Source organism: Ranitomeya imitator, chromosome 4 (assembly GCF_032444005.1).
Source record: "Ranitomeya imitator isolate aRanImi1 chromosome 4, aRanImi1.pri, whole genome shotgun sequence".
Classification (NCBI taxonomy): domain Eukaryota; kingdom Metazoa; phylum Chordata; class Amphibia; order Anura; family Dendrobatidae; genus Ranitomeya; species Ranitomeya imitator.
In genome coordinates this window covers 142,404,403-142,421,411 of record NC_091285.1, presented here as the reverse complement: position 1 = coordinate 142,421,411, position 17,009 = coordinate 142,404,403, and the positions used below count along the sequence as shown (strand labels likewise).

At 41.4% G+C, this 17,009-nt stretch overlaps 1 protein-coding gene across 1 annotated transcript in view; it reads right to left on the bottom strand.

The window, feature by feature from the left end:
- Positions 1 to 3,617: 3,617 nt before the first annotated feature.
- The window catches only part of LOC138673982 (uncharacterized), a 41,670-nt gene continuing 28,278 nt past the window's right edge, over positions 3,618 to 17,009 (bottom strand). The window contains exons 7-10 of the mRNA XM_069761982.1: positions 6,418 to 6,601; positions 5,855 to 5,967; positions 4,280 to 4,373; positions 3,618 to 4,192 (exon numbers count right to left, since the gene is read on the bottom strand). Coding sequence (XP_069618083.1) covers positions 4,112 to 4,192; positions 4,280 to 4,373; positions 5,855 to 5,967; positions 6,418 to 6,601 — 472 coding nt within the window. The 3' untranslated portion in view covers positions 3,618 to 4,111. The remainder of the gene's footprint in view (positions 4,193 to 4,279; positions 4,374 to 5,854; positions 5,968 to 6,417; positions 6,602 to 17,009) is intronic.

Here is a 17,009-nt window from a genome sequence, read left to right as displayed (position 1 = left end):
GCAAAAAAATAGGCCCTCATACAGTTATGTTGAGGGAAAAATAAAAAAGTCTCTGAGAAAAGAAGAGGAAAAAACGAAAATGCAGACATGTAAAATAGCCATGTTGGGGAGGGGTTAAAAACATAGTAAAACCTTTATGTAATCCAGAATTACATGATTTATGCATATTGAGGTCTCTTAACAGGTGATTAAATGAAAATCATGTATGGCAATTAAAAAGTCTTTCTAGCTTTAAAATGCATAGGCAATGTGTTTCTGGATTATATATAGAGTTCTGTTATGTTTTTAAGGAGTTTTGTATTAAAAAATTAAGTTTATAAAGTTCTCTATACGACGCTGGTACATTCATCTGGTAGAGCAAGCGGCAACAAGCTCCCTGCACTACCCGGCGGCAAGGCGATGCTATAACATCACTATGCCATCACTGTATTGCGTTGCTTGCTGCCCGTTCTTGAGTCTTGAGTGCAGCAAAAAAGAGGACCAGGTTAGGCGAGTATCAACTTTTTTTTTTTTTTTTTATATTTAATTAGTTATTAATTATTTAGTTTATTAAACTTTATTTTTTGCATGGTATGCAGCATTATACAGATGGCAGCACATTGGGGGGGGATTTTTACTTGACAGGGCACTAAATCTTGGAGGGTTCACATTAAGCAGGTGTTTTTATTTGGAGGGTAATAAAACTGAGGGGGACTCTCTGATGGGGCATTATCATTGTAGGGGGAAATATTGGAGGGGCCTTATTAAGGTAGGTGGCACCCTAGGGGCATTATTTGAGGAGGCACAAATATTGCGTGGGGCACTCTGTGGCATTATAACTGGAGGCACACTCTTCTTTATTTTTCAGCATTCAGGGCAATTCACTCTAACCTTGCGCAGCCCTCCCTCACCAGTGTCTTTAATGACTGCAATAGCACTACCTTTGCTCTGCTTATGCCTTTTTTTATATGGCATGGCCAGGACAAAGGAAAGCAGAAGTAGGCGATCGCCTAGCAAGTAGAGGCAGAAATCACATGTTGAGACAAGACATCTTTCAAATATGAGAGACCTGGAGTAGTTTGCAAAAGAAGCATAGTCCAAAATTCCAGCTGAAAGGTGTAAGTAGCTTGTTGATGGTTATAGGAAACTATTAATTTCAGTTATTTATTCCACAGGGTGTGAAACTAAATATAAAATTGAGGATGCCAACAATTTTGTCCAGGCTATTTTGAGGGTTTTCTGTGAAACTATTAATAATTTGCCTTTTTTCCCCATTTTTTTGTGTTGTTGGAAGTTAAATGGAAACTCAAGCATCTTTCCAGAAAACCCAGCAGGAGGATTGGGGAACAAGAAAATCGCTGAAATGGATGGAAACAGCACTCAAATGTAATACAAACTGCATGGGGAAGAAGTCTGGATGCTTCTCTGACTCCCAAGTCGCTGGTGGGACCAATGACTATTACGTCACTTTTACAGATTGACATAAAACATACAAAACCAATGAGAAAATTGATTTTACAGGAAAAAATGTAGGAAACATTCTTTTCTGTTTAATGACTTGTATATCAAGCAAAATTAAAAAGAGAAAAAAAATCCTCCACCTCTTAATAGCAGGTCTTTCTCTCATTGCATTTCCTTGCTGCCTATGACTGCAGTGGATGACATAGTAGAGAGGGAAATAAAACACACCAGTAGTCATCAGTAAATAAATTTTTTAGGAGTGTGACTACTAGACTGGTAAAGCCTATGCACTAAGTGCAAGGGCCACGAAAAATTAGAAGGGACTGCAATACACCCTGGAAGACACATAGATGAAGGCCTCAGAAAACATTTCTTTCCCAAGGGCTGCCAAATATTGGAACAATGGACTACAATACACCCTGGAAGACAAGTACAGGAGGGCCTCAGAAAACATATTTTTCCCATTATTAAGGAGTGGGACTCCTAGATTGGTAAAGCCTATGCACTAAGTGCACGAACTGAAATAACTGGGGGGTTATGCATATATGTAAGAGAAATGTAGAGGTAGGCCTCAACCACATCCTGTGAAAACTATGGAGGACGGCATCATACACACCCTGGAAACATTAAGAGCGAGGGTCGCATGGTGACCCTCTAAAAATTTTGAGTGAGAGCTGCCTGATCACCCAATAAAGATTTTGAGCGGTGAAAATATAAACAAAGTTTAGATAACCTAGAATGGGCTATCTTTGGTAAGACAGCACCCTCAAATTTTTAATTTACAGTGTTAATTCAAGGCATCACATGCAAAGTAATGACACGTAAGGTGAGTCTGCGCTATAAATTTTATTAATTGTTATCCTTTTCAAGTTTAATATCTTTCATATTGCTTTGTTTGTTTTTTTTATTTATCCTATAGTTTATACATTATACTACATGCTAGCCACCTTAGGGAGGCCCACTCCATACAGCCAACCAATTCCAGCCCTGTGCTGATGAGGGCCTAAAGCCCGAAACACGTGTCCACAGGTAGGAATTGGTTGGCTGTGCAAATTTAGAAACTAATCCGCAGCATTGCACGCTTGGCGGTTCCAAGCGCTGTGGATTAGACAGGGGGTGGAAAGAGATGATTTGCATAGCTCCGCCTACTGCAAAGGATTCTGGGTAAACCTGCTATTCTTTGTATTATGCTGCTTGCAAGTACTTTCCGTTTCAGGAAAGCATCCACTATGTATATACATTATACTATTAATTCTAAGACTGTTACAACAAAACAAATTACCGTATTTTCCGCTTTGTAAGACGCACTTTATTTCCCCCAAATTTGGGGGGGAAATGTGGGTGCGTCTAACAAAGCGGATATACCGCTTACCATTACAGGCTGGGAGGAGGGGGTGTCCGCCGCCGCTACCGCCTGCCGCCGCTGTCATCCGCCGCCACTGCCGGGGTTGTCCGCTGCTGCCCCGGGTGATGCTGAAGGCTCCGGTGCTGCGGGGGGCTCTGGCGACATTTTGTGAAAGACCAGAGCCCCCCGGCAGTTCTTCCATGCGTTCCAGTATGACTAATTCCGGGAAAATGGCCGCCGGAATCTCGGGAGATGAGATTTCAGCGCTGAGATCTCATCTCTTGAGATTCCGGCGGCCATTTTCCCGGAGTTAGTTCCAGTATGACTGACTCCGGGAAAATGGCCGCCGGAATCTCGGGAGATGAGATTTCAGCGCTGAGATCTCATCTCTCGAGATTCCGGCGGCCATTTTCCCGGAATTAGTCATACTGGAACGCATGGAAGAACTGCCGGGGGGCTCTGGTCTTTCACAAAATGTCGCCAGAGCCCCCCGCAGCACCGGAGACAGCCCTACAGCACAGGAGCCCCCTGCAGACCCCTCATCCCAGCCTGCAGCAAAGGAGCCCCCTGCAGACCCCTCATCCCAGGCTGCAGCACAGGAGCCCCCCTGCAGCACAGGAGCCCCCTGCAGACCCCCTCATCCCAGCCTGCAGCAATGCTCCACTCCTGCCTCCGGCAACGAGCCTGGGACCCTGATCCACCACAACCACAACCCCTGGTAAGTAATAAGACGCATGGATTATAAGACGCCCCACCAATTTATTAAAAAATAGTTTTTTCCTATTTTTCTCCTCAAAATTTGGGGTGCGTCTTATAATCCGGAGCGTCTTACAAAGCGAAAAATACGGTAATATGTAAAATAACAATGCTGTAAAACTTTAAAACTTTACACAAACACAATACATGCTAATTTTTATCAACTGTCGACAATGAAAAAGATTCAGTTTTTATTTACAAAGCTACAGGATATATTTGTAACCATACAAAGTTTTTGTGTTCTTCAAAGATTTGCTCTTTATGATTCTATAATTGACTTGATAGAATTCCTGAAAATGTTCAGTCTATATAACATTCAGCCTATAACAAGCGTCTATGATCAAAGGTATGTGCAGTCACAACATAGCATCAACCCTGTTTATTATAACTACCAGATAGAAAAATTGACTTTGATGCTTGTAGCTTCAATCAAAGAGCAGCTTTTATTCTTTCTGCAATTTAATCAGTTCTCAGTGGTATTCAATGGGCAAAAGGTGAGATTTTCACTTTTATAGCTTTGATACAAAGGGCCATTATTTTGACTAATACTAAAATATTAACACTCCATGATTAAACTACACTACTGTATTGATTTGCCTTGCAGTACGCCTTCCACAGTCTGACCGTCCTGTCCCAGGAAACAGAAGCATACTGGAAAGACAAAGACAGATATTAACATTTTATAATTCTTGCTAATTGCTAAAACTAGATAAAATATACTAATTATTCGAACAGTACCTGCTTCGTCTCTGGAACATGCACTATGCAACGGATTAGATCTGTGTGTCCTACATTACGTTGAACCAGAAGAAGAGTGTCTGGATCATAAACCCTGAAAAAAGTAAAACTATGTACAGAAATAATAGCAAGTGACCAAACAATGAATAAACATAATGGGACAGTCCATGGATAATAGCAAAACTTTCTGCTCATCCTCATGATCAGGAACAAGACAAGCTCAACTGTTGACAAAGATGAGTTTCAGGATCTGCCCACCATTGTTCCCTGAACCATCATAGCTGTAAAATGAACAGTCCTTCATATGTTGGTTCCACTCATCCCCACCAATCTCTAGTATTCTTATATATTTTACAATCTCCCTATTTGCTTCCAAACACTTAATCTCTAAACATTCAAAGTTGGATGGTGACGTTACCATATACTGTAGATGCCGTCATAGGCTATCTTCGGGCCTAAGAGAGGCAGTAACTCTTTTCATTCTTTCTTCCTTGCCTTTCTCACATGTATAAGTATGTATGCTTTAGCACTGGACTTTGGTCTCTCAACTACTTCCATCCACATCCAAGAGATGATTGGCTATTGTTGGTACCTGACAAACTGAAAATCTTTATGTAACCAATGCCATATCCTAACCAATTGGCCCAACGTACCACGTCACATAAAGTATCAGCTACATAAACCCATGAATTGTGCCTCTCATCCTCAATGATACCTGAGATGGCATCTAACTTTGCCTATTTCGTGTTTTGGCTCTAGTCACCTATTTTGGACTCTATATATCAAAGATTGATGGAATTTCTTAGGGATTAACAAGGAGGCATCACTGTGTAGATACTTTGCATCTATAGTGTATGTCACTTTTCTGTGCACTAACAATAGCAGAAAAGAAGTGTGAGGATCACATGTAAAACCTGAAAAATAGCGCTTAAATATGTTTTAAAGATGCCTTATATATAAAGGAAGCTGCATGTGGAGATCTGTAGAGTTCCTGTCATTATCATAGAGATGAGACCAGAATAACCCGTTAAGGATGACATGATAGCAGGTCATAAGTGCTCAGTTTTTGCTCCCCTTTTATTCTGCTCCCCTGAGTAATCCATTTTTATATAATTTTTTTAAATCCACCATACGGTTTCAGAATTTTTGGGCTTTTTTATTTAGTGCTAAGTTTCATGGTTGTTAATAAGGGGGAGTGGCTTACAGATACTCTGAGGGTGTGTCTTTAGGCTGACAATCATCACTACATGAGCCACACCCCCTTGTACAGATCATCAAAATTAGCACTGAATAAAAAGAGCTTTATTTTTTAAACCGTATGGCGGATTTAAAAAATAAAAAAAAATTAAATACTTATAAGAGTCACATGAATAAAATAAGAGCAAAAACTGACCACTTTTGACAGGTCCTCTTAATATAATAGAATTGTTTTTAATGTACTGATTCTCTTTTATGTTAATGTTGTGCAATCGTCTGACTTAATATACTTTTATTACAATAGTATAATATAATTTTTTTATTTATTGGTGACAAAGTATGGTTAGGAGAAAGATAAAATGTATATTTCTATATTACCTTATAGTGTCATGTACCCCTGCAACAATGCACCCATTTATTTGGTCAATACAAATACACATGACCACTTCCTTGGTGTGCAGGATCCTCTCGCACTGTGCCCCATCTTCACTCTGCAGACATTACAGATGGTGATTTTAACTAAGGTAAATCTGTTCATATGTATATGATCATTAATATGCAGTAAACAGTAGTAAAACTATTTGTCCTTCAATCTGTATAGTGCGAATGTTGTGGGATTACCTGCTGCAGTCATCATTCTTCATATTTGCTCTAACAACAATGTCAAAAGATCTAGATCCAACACGTTGACAGTAATATTTGACAGTAGATTAATATTTGGTGTGATCTGGAGTATAAATGTGTGCTCATGTAGGCTGGGAATTATTGTTATTGAATCCACTGCTTATGATAATATCTCACTATAAAGATACCTCTTTAAATTGAATTGCCCTATTCTGGCCGGTTACCCAGTGCTAAGTAAGGGACAATATGGCTTGTATGTTTGTCATTAGTATATTGTACATATTGGTGTTCTATTTGTAGATTCTATTGTTTCCTACCCATATTCGAATAGTTCCATCTTCAGAGCCTGTGATCCACTTGTCCTTGAGATTATGCCAAACGACGGAAGTGACTTCTGCCTCATGTCCTCTTAGAATATTCTCAAGAGTCATCTCAGAACTTGCTAATGCAAAATGGCGGATGTAAATTTTCCCATCACTGGAAGCATAGGCAAACTCATTCCTAGAATATATATTAGATCAGATATTTAGAGGTTTTTACCTCCTCGCCTGTCTGTAAGGAAAGGTTTCAGCAATATTTATTCCCTAGATCACTCTTCATTGTGCACCATTCTTCTTGTCTGAATAGGGGTCATAAGTGGCTCTGATAAAGTTCAAGGGTGCTGTTCTAGACACTGCTGTGCAACTTTACTTTAACTCAATTCGGTTTCCTAAGTTTTTTTTATTTTCCTTTAACTTGCTAAGTTCTTTTGGGCACAGATGTTATCATGCCACCAAGCCATGGTGTGGGCAGGTTTATCAGTGTGAATAGCTATAGTTATTATAATTCATCTCTCAGGAATTTCTCTAATCTCACATTTCACTGTTTCATCAAAGCAGTGAGTATTTCTGCTTTGACAACATACCCTAATGCCACTGACTTCAATGGAAGGCAAATCAAAATGCACAGACATCATCTTGAGGGGGCCAAAAAGCTGCAAAAACAGCTCAAATTATGGGCAGACACCAGGAAAAGTGGCATCAATTGACCCATCACTTGCACTATAAAGAAATATTTTATAAAAAAAATTGACATGGGTTCGTTTGTATTTTTGATAACCAGCCAGGTAGATGCCTCTCCATTATTATCCTGTGGGCTTAATGTCACCGAACTATACAAAGGTGACATCAACCCAACAAATATGAACTCCACTTGCCACTGGGCAAGTGGGAAGAACTGGCAAAGCGCCAGAATTGGCACATCTAATAGATGCACCTTTTCTGGGGTGGCTGTGGGCTAATACTTTTTGGCTGTGTGGGCCAATATCCATAGCCCCTTACCAGCATGAGAATACCAGTCCCCAGCTGTGTGCTCACGCCTTTTTTTTTAAATTATTTATTAAAACATTCTTCATAACCAGCCTTGCTGAAGCTGACCGCATACATTTACAGCCCACATCTGTCAGTTTTGCCTGGCTGGTTATCAAAAATATAGGGGAACCCCATGTCACTTTATAACAATTTAGCCGTCACCTGCTCTCGCTGTTAACAGTTGAATACAACTCTCAACATTGAACCCTGCTTGCACTGATCGCAGCGTGAGCAGGGGATCATGATGTGAGCTGTCTTCAATTTAGCACCTGGTGCCAGGGAACAGCATGAACAGTACTGCTGATTCCCAGCCGCCGGTACATGCCACACTGATGACACAGGGATGTCATCCGAGTGCCAACAGTGTACATTTGTGTGGGATGTTTTGAGGCCCGTACTGATACTGGACACAATGACGTCTTTAAGAGCCCCAAGTGAACTCAGTCATTTATGGAGCTTTGGCCAACTTCTGATGATTTTTAGGAAAAAAGCTTGGGAATCCAAGCACGAATCCGAATGTGCAACGTTCGTGCCGAATTTGGGATTGGCGAACATTTTCTGAACATGTTTTTTCATCTCTACTTGTGAGCTCATAAAAAAAATTAAGCTACCAAAGCTTGCAATCCCAGAAAATGTAAGTGTCCCAAAAAGGCACTGTATGAATAGAAATAAAACAAGAAGGGGATATGTGCCAGGACACAAGTAATCATGTCAAGGGGTGACAAAGTATTTATGAAACACACATTAGGTGTTTGGTGGGTGAGCTTAGTACTACCATCAATATTTGTTACCCCCTATCCTCCTGTGGGTTAAACTAGTTTCTTTGGTATTCACACCCTTGTATATATATATATATATATATATATATATATATATATATATACATATATATATATATATATATACCCATGAATATTGATTCATACATATTTTTACTCTATATATTTGATGTGACCATTATATATATGGTATCAATGGGGTTCCAACAGTTGCTCACCCACCGATTTTAATCCTTATTTTCATCACCGGGATTAACTGTATATTGTTGTTTTTATGAATTGTATTTAATAAAGTCTATTATATTTTATTAATTGGCATGATTAATTTTGTTCTGGCACATATCCCCTTTTGCTTTTTTCGTACAAAATTAAGTCAGTGACACAGGAGCTCAAGGACTGGTGACGAGACAAAAACACTCCCTCCTGTGATAAAACAAACGAGCGTCCAAAGGAGCAGAGATCTTGCCATGTCACCTGTATATTCACAAATGCTTTCTTTCCTCTCCAGGAGCTGCATATCTGCGACCATAAGCTGCAGAAGCTTTACATAGTTGGACACAGCAAAAAACATTCTTAGCAGGGACATATTTATAAGATAACCACACCACGGGAATACGTTTTAAACACATCCAATTGCGGAACTTAATAATATTCCAAGATTCGTTGATTAAAATGTACTTTGTGGGACAACCTCTTTAAAGGAGTTGTCCACTACTTGGACACCCCTTCTAAAACTAAATGTTCAACTCCAATAAAATAATAAAGCCTATACTCACCTTCTGAGCTGACTCCGTTCCAGCGGTGTCGGTACGCATGGTCCCGGGACTTTAACGCAGTGGAATGACACTTGATGCCCAGCGCTCAATAAGTGCTGGCGTCACTGTCTCCGCCTTCAGACAAACTGAACATGAAGAAGATGTCGGGGATGAGTTGGAGCCCTGGATTTCTCTTCATGTTCAATTTATCCAAAGGTAGACACAGTGACGCCAGCGATGATTGGTCGCCAGCGACATGTGTCACAATATAGCATCACAGCCCCTGGGAGAGCGAGTGCTGACACCGTGGGAAAGTAGCCAGTACAAGAGGTGAGGATGAACTCTATTATAATAATAATAATAATAATCTTTATATAGCGCCAACATATTCCGCAGCGCTTTACAGTTTAACAGTTTCAAACACAACAGTCATAAGTACTGTAACAACGTTAACAATACAATAATTAAAGTGAAATAAGACGACCCTGCTCATGAGAGCTTGCAATCTACAATTAATTTTATTGTATATTGTTATTGTTATGTTATTGTCTATTGTATAATGAATATTATTTTATTGGGGCGAAAGATTTAGTTTAATAAGGGATTGTCTTAGAAGTGGACAACCTCTTAAAGTATAGGCACATGGTATGGATTGTGCAGGCAGGGTCAGTTTTAGAAAAAGTGGGGCCCTGGGCAAAATTTTAAAGCGGCGCCAAAAGATTTAACATATTGCACAATCACACAGAAAGTTTTGGTTGTATTTACATACACTGAGTTCAGTCTGTTAAATGAGCATGATCGACAATATTGAAGTCGTTTGATGCTTGTTCCTGAGTTTCTTTACACTGGCTGAGGAAGAATGATGGGACAGATAATTCTAATTCTAATTAATAATTTAGTACATATGTAATAGTGCACTCCCCATGGTCCTTGATAGAGTATAATGCAGCCACCATCAGAGTATACTGCAGTCTCACTCAGAGTATAATGCAGCCCCCCTCACAGTATAATACAGTTCCCCTCAGAGTAGAATGCAGCCCCCCTTAGAGTATAATTCAGCCCGCTCAGAGTATAATGTAGCCCCCCACAGAGTATAATGCTGCTCCCCTCAGAGTATAATGCAGCCCCCACACACACAGTATAATGTAGCTCCCTCATAAAGTATAATGTAGCCCCCTCAGAGTATAATGCAGCCCCCTCAGAGTATAATGCAGCCTACTCAGTATAATGCAACCCCCTCAGAGTATAATGCAGCCCCCTTAAGAGTATGAAGCAGCCCTCCTCAAAGTATAATGCAGACCCTCAGTATAATGCAACCCCCTCATAGTATAAAGCAGCCTCAGTCAGACTATAATGCAGCCCCCATCAGAGTATAATGCAGTTCCCTCATTGAGTATAATGTAGCCCCTTAGAGTATAATGCAGCCCCTTCATAGAGTTTAATGCAGCCCTCTCAAATAGAGCCCTCTCACATACACAGCATAACGCATGCACATATACTGTATAGACATACTGTATACAATTCTCACCTTTCTTCCTCATTCCCCGTGCTGCTCCAGGCTCTGCTCCGGTCTCATCAGCTCCACTGCTGGCACAGCGGGGCGCACAATGAAGTGATGCCACCACACGCCCGCTGAGTCACAAGCAGAGGGGGAGTGATGGGAGAGGGAGCATCATCTGATTCTCTCTCCTCCATCACTGCTTTCAACTGTATCGGCATTTATGATGCCGATAAGTTGAATGTGCGATGCAGGGGGGCAGCACCGGGCCCTCCTTACTAATGGGCCCCATAGTGGCCACATTATGTGCCGCTGTTAGCAGCATGCCAGTGGCTGGGGGCCCCTGGAGGAGTGGGGGCCCTAGGCAGCTGCCTGGTCTACCTGCTTCTAACGCTACAGGGAGGAAGAGATATGTCTGCTACTATACTATAGCAGATTAACTACATAAAAGCAAAGTAAACTTTGCATTCTCTCATATTTCTAATTTGTGTTTCTGAAATATTGGGACAATTTATGTAATTAACATGTTGAAACTGTCGCAATAATTTTCCAGCATGTTTTCATTCATAGATAAAAACAGCCAACCAATGTGATCCCCTGTAAACAATATTAATCAGTAATCTCTCTTTCCCACTAATGCTCTCCCCTAGAAGAGATGCTGACTCACTCACCGCTGTGGCTCACGTCCCGTACCTCCACCTTCTTCCTCTCTGGCTGCTGCCCGGGATCAGCGCATTGTGTGCAGATTCCCGGACACTGTGCTTAGGACACACGTGCGCTCCTTCCTTCATAAAAGGGCCGCGCGTGCCATACTAAAGTCTCACTTATTATGCAAGATGAAAATTGCCTCTTCAGAGAAAAAGAGGACTTGAACTCTATAGCGCTACCTGTTAGAAGTATAGATCCCTACAAGTCACAATCAACCCTTTATCGAGTCTTGCAATATGACTTAGGATAAAAGCCAAATCAGTATCTCAATTCGCAGACACGGTGTTTCGGGCTGCTGACCCTCATCAGTTCGAAGCATGAGAACTGATTAGGCTAGGTGACAGGTTCTGGACTGAGGTCTAAGGGGTAAGGTTTCTTCTTGTGGAGAGTGACATACCAGCTCTGGCTTGTCAAGGTAAGGAGGCTTATTTACCGTGCAATGCTCCTCTGGGAAATGTTATATGCAAATTGCCTCTTCAGAAAAAAGAGGACTTGAACTCTATAGCGCCACCTGTTGGACGTAGCGATCCTACAAGTCACAATCAACCCTTTAACGAGTCTTGCAAAATGACTTAGGATAAAATGCCAAATCAGTATCTCAATTCGCAGACACGGTGTTTTGGGCTGTTGGCTCTCATCAGTGCGAATAAGGTTTCTATTTGTGGACATACCGGCTCTAGCTTGTCAAGGTAAGGCCGGGGACACACACAACGTATAAAAAAACAGTAAGTTTTTCACGGACAAGAATCGCACAAATGTTAACAAATAAGTGATCCGTGTGCAGTGCAAGGATGCGATTTTCTCGCATCAGATGATCCGTTTGACATCCGTGTGACATCCGTATGGCATTCGTTTGGCGAGATTTTCTCGCAGGCTTGCAAAACGGACATACAATGGATCCATGGGCTCAAATAATCGTAAAAACATATATACTGTATATATATATACAGTTAGGTCCATATATATTTGGACAGAGACAACATTTTTCTAATTTTGGTCATAGACATTACCACAATGAATTTTAAACAAAACAATTCAGATACAGTTGAAGTTCAGACTTTTAGCTTTCATTTGTGGGTATCCACATTAAAATTGGATGAAGGGTTTAGGAGTTTCAGCTCCTTAACATGTGCCACCCTGTTTTTAAAGGGACCAAAAGTAATTGGACAGTTGACTCCAAGGCTATTTCACGGACAGGTGTGGGCAATACCTTCGTTATGTCATTCTCAATTAAGCAGATAAAAGGCCTGGAGTTGATTTGAGGTGTGTTGCTTGCATTTGGAAGGTTTTGCTGTGAAGTAAACATGCGGTCAAAGGAGCTCTCAATGCAGGTGAAACAAGCCATCCTTAAGCTGCGAAAACAGAAAAAACCCATCCGAGAAATTGCTACAATATTAGGAGTGGCAAAATCTACAGTTTGGTACATCTTGAGAAAGAAAGAAAGCACTGGTGAATTCATCAATGCAAAAAGACCTGGGCGCCCACGGAAGACAACAGTGGTGGATGATCGCAGAATAATCTCCATGGTGAAGAGAAACCCCTTCACAACAGCCAACCAAGTGAACAACACTCTCCAGGAGGTAGGCGTATCAATATCCAAATCTACCATAAAGAGAAGACTGCATGAAAGTAAATACAGAGGGTTCACTGTACGGTGCAAGCCACTCATAAGCATCAAGAATAAAAAGGCTAGACTGGACTTTGCTAAAAAACATCTAAAAAAGCCAGCACAGTTCTGGAAGAACATTCTTTGGACAGATGAAACCAAGATCAACCTCTACCAGAATGATGGAAAGAGAAAAGTATGGCGAAGGCGTGATACAGCTCATGATCCAAAGCATACCACATCATCTGTAAAACATGGCAGAGGCAGTTTGATGGCTTGGGCATGCATGGCTGCCAGTGGCACTGGGTCACTAGTGTTTATTGATGATGTGACACAGGACAGAAGCAGCCGAATGAATTCTGAGGTATTCAGAGACATACTGTGTGCTCAGATCCTGCCAAATGCAGCCAAACTGATTGGTCATCGTTTCATACTACAGATGGACCATGACCCAAAACATAAAGCCAAAGCAACCCAGGAGTTTATTAAAGCAAAGAAGTGGAATATTCTTGAATGGCCAAGTCAGTCACCTGATCTCAACCCAATTTAGCATGTATTTCACTTGTTAAATACTAAACTTCAGACAGAAAGGCCCACAAACAAACAGCAACTGAAAACCACGGCAGTGAAGGCCTGGCAGAGCATCAAAAAGGAGGAAACACAGCTTTTGGTGATGTCCATGAGTTCAAGACTTCAGGCAGTCATTGCCCACAAAGGGTTTTCAACCAAGTACTAAAAATGAACGTTTTATTTAAAATTATTGAATCTGTCCAATTACTTTTGGTCCCTTTAAAAACAGGGTGGCACATGTTAAGGAGCTGCAAATCCTAAACCCTTCATCCAATTTTAATGTGGATACCCACAAATGAAAGCTGAAAGTCTGAACTTCAACTGCATCTGAATTGTTTTGTTTAAAATTCATTGTGGTAATGTCTATAACCAAAATTAGAAAAATGTTGTCTCTGTCCAAATATATATGGACCTAACTGTATATATACATATTTGTCAGTGAGACATATATATATATATATATATATATATATACATCATACAGCTCTAGATAGCAGAAAAGCTGGTAATTCAATTGCCAGCTTTTCCTATCTCCTTCTCAAACCCAACATGATAGGAGACATGGTTTACATATAGTAAACCATCTCATATCCCTTTTTTTTGCATATTCCACACTACTAATATTAGTAGTGTGTATGTGCAAAATTTGGGCGCTCTAGCTATTAATTTTAAGGGTTAAATCGCGGAAAAAATTGACGTGGGCTCCCGCACAATTTTCTCCGCCAGAGTGGTAATGCCAGTGACTGAGGGCAGAAATTATTAGCCTGGTAAAGGGTCCATGGTTTTTGCCCCCCCCCCCCCCGGCTAAAAACATCTGCCCCCAGCCACCCCAGAAAAGGCACATCTGGAAGATGCGCCTATTCTGGCACTTGGCCACTCTCTTCCCATTCCCGTGTAGCGGTGGGATATGGGGTAATGAAGGGTTAATGTCACCTTGCTAATGACCTGTAGTTACCTTCAGTCGCGGTGATGCGCCCTCTGCTGGATGTCCTCATATGAACTCGAGCCTGGGAACTTTTCAGAATATTTTCCCACGCTCGAGATCATCGGAAGGTATGGGATATTGTTATTCTTTTATTTTACCTTTTTTTTACAGAACGAGGGTCTTCAGGTGGCTTATCAGTATAATAAAATATTACAAAAACCTGTGTATTTATTTAATTAAAATACTTTGTAATAATGTGTGTGTGTTTTTTAACCATTTTATACTATTGGATTAATAATGGATAGGTGTCATAATTGACGCCTCTCCATTATTAATCTGGCTTAATGTCACCTTACAATAGCAAGGTGACATTAACCCTTCATTACCCATATCCTACTGCTACACGGGAATGGGAAGCGAGTGGCCAAGTGCCAGAATAGGCGCATCTTCCAGATGTGCCTTTTCTGGTGTGGCTGGGGGCAGATGTTTTTAGCCGGGGGGGAAGGGGGGGGGGCAAAAACCATGGACCCTTTCCAGGCTATTAATATCTGCCCTCAGTCACTGGCTTTACCACTCTGGCGGAGAAAATTGCGTGGGAGCCCACGCCAATTTTTTCTGCGATTTAACCCTTAAATTTAATAGCTACAGCACCCAAATTTTGCACATATACACTACTAACATTAGTAGTGTGGAATATGCAAAAAAAAGGGGATATGAGATGGTTTACTGTATGTAAACCATGTCTCATATCATGTCGGGTTTGTGAAGGATTGAATTACCGGCTTTTAAGCTATCTAGCGCTGTATGATATATTAATATATGTGTCTCACTGACATATCTATATATATAATTGTCTAAGGGTTTTTCCGTCTGTCTGTCTGTCTGTCCTGGAAATCCCGCGTCTCTGATTGGTCGAGGCCACCAGGCCTCGACCAATCAGCGACGGGCACAGCATGGCGACGATGATGTCATAAAGGTTGCCTCGACCAATCAGCGACGGGCACAGTCTGCCGCGAATTCGCCTCGACCAATCAGCGACGGGCACAGTATCGACGTAGATGTCATAATGGTTGCCATGGCAACGATGATGTCAAAGGTTGCCTCGACCAATCAGCGACGGGCACAGTCTGCCGCGAATTCTGGAATCATCATTGTCCATATACGACGGGGACATGCATATTCTAGAATACCTGATGCGTTAGAATCGGGCCACAATCTAGTATATATATATATATATATATATATATATATATATATATATATATATATACCCCTATACTATGTGTAGACGTTTATTTTATCTATTGTATTCTAACCTGTCAGTGTGATTTTACTGTACACCGCGCTGAATTACCGGCTTTTCTATAGAACACCGCTGCGTATTTCTCGCAAGTCACACTGATGGTCCGTGTGTAATCCGTTTTTTTCTCGCCCCCATAGACTTTCATTGGCGATTGTCGGCCGAGATACGTTAACAATCGCAGCATGCTGCGATTTCACTCAGGTCCTGAATACGGCTGAGAAAATATCGGATGATGGGAGCTGCACCATAGATTAACATTGGGACGAGCGCTATGCGATTTTTAGCGCATTGCACTCGTCCGTATTACGGTCTAGTGTGACCCCGCCCTAAGGAGGCTTATTTGCCGTGCAATGCTCCTCTGGGAAATTTAATATGCAAATTGCCTCTTCAGAGAAAAAGAGGACTTGAACTCTACAGCTCCACCTGTTGAAAGTAGCGATCCTACAAGTCACAATCAACCCTTTAACGAGTCTTGCAATATGACTTAGGATAAAATGCCAAATCAGTATCTCAATTCGCAGACACGGTGTTTCGGGCTGTTGGTCCTCGCCAGTGTGAAGCATGAGAACTGATTTGGCTAGGTGAGAGGCTCTGGACTGGGGTCTAAGGGGTAAGGTTTCTCCTTGTGGAGAGTGACATACCATCTCTGGCTTGTCAAGGTAAGGAGGCTTATTCGCCGTGCAATGCTCCTCTGGGAAATATAATATGCAAATTGCCTCTTCAGAGAAAAAGAGGACTTGACCTCTGTAGCGCCACCTGTTGGAAGTGTAAGGCACCTCCACCTGCATGGAAATGCATGTGAAATGTTGTTAGTTAGTTCCTGCATGCTTTCTAGTTTTCAGGTCAGTTTGTTCCTACTAGTACCGCTTGTGTCTGTCTGTCCTTAACCTCCATGCCAGTCTCAGCTTTTTCAGTCTGTATACTAGCCTTACCCATCTGCACCTGTGGTTCCTGTCTTCCAGCCGTGCCTGGCTGTATTAGGCTAGTTTCACATGCAAACATATGCTAATGCAGCGTTTTTTACCTGCATCAGCTTACGCATGACGGAAAAAAGCACTGCATTTGCATGCGTTTCTATGCATTTTTTGCATGCGTTTGATAATTCCAGGACTGCGTGTGTCAATGGGCGTGTCTAAATCAGTTCCTGGACATGCGCAGTCCAAAGTACGCAAGAGCATTGAATGCATGCGTGCGCAAAGACATGCGTATGCATGCATTCCCATAGATAGTAATGCGTTTTTTTAATGTACTGATCCGCATGCGCATATTTTATAGAAATTTGCCACCTCAAAAATTGCAACATGGTGCGTTAGCCGAGCTCAGCTGCACATCGCGAAAAGACACATGCGTAAGCAACTGCAGGCAAAAGCATACACCTGCGTCCACAATGTTAAAGATATGAAATCAAGACGCATG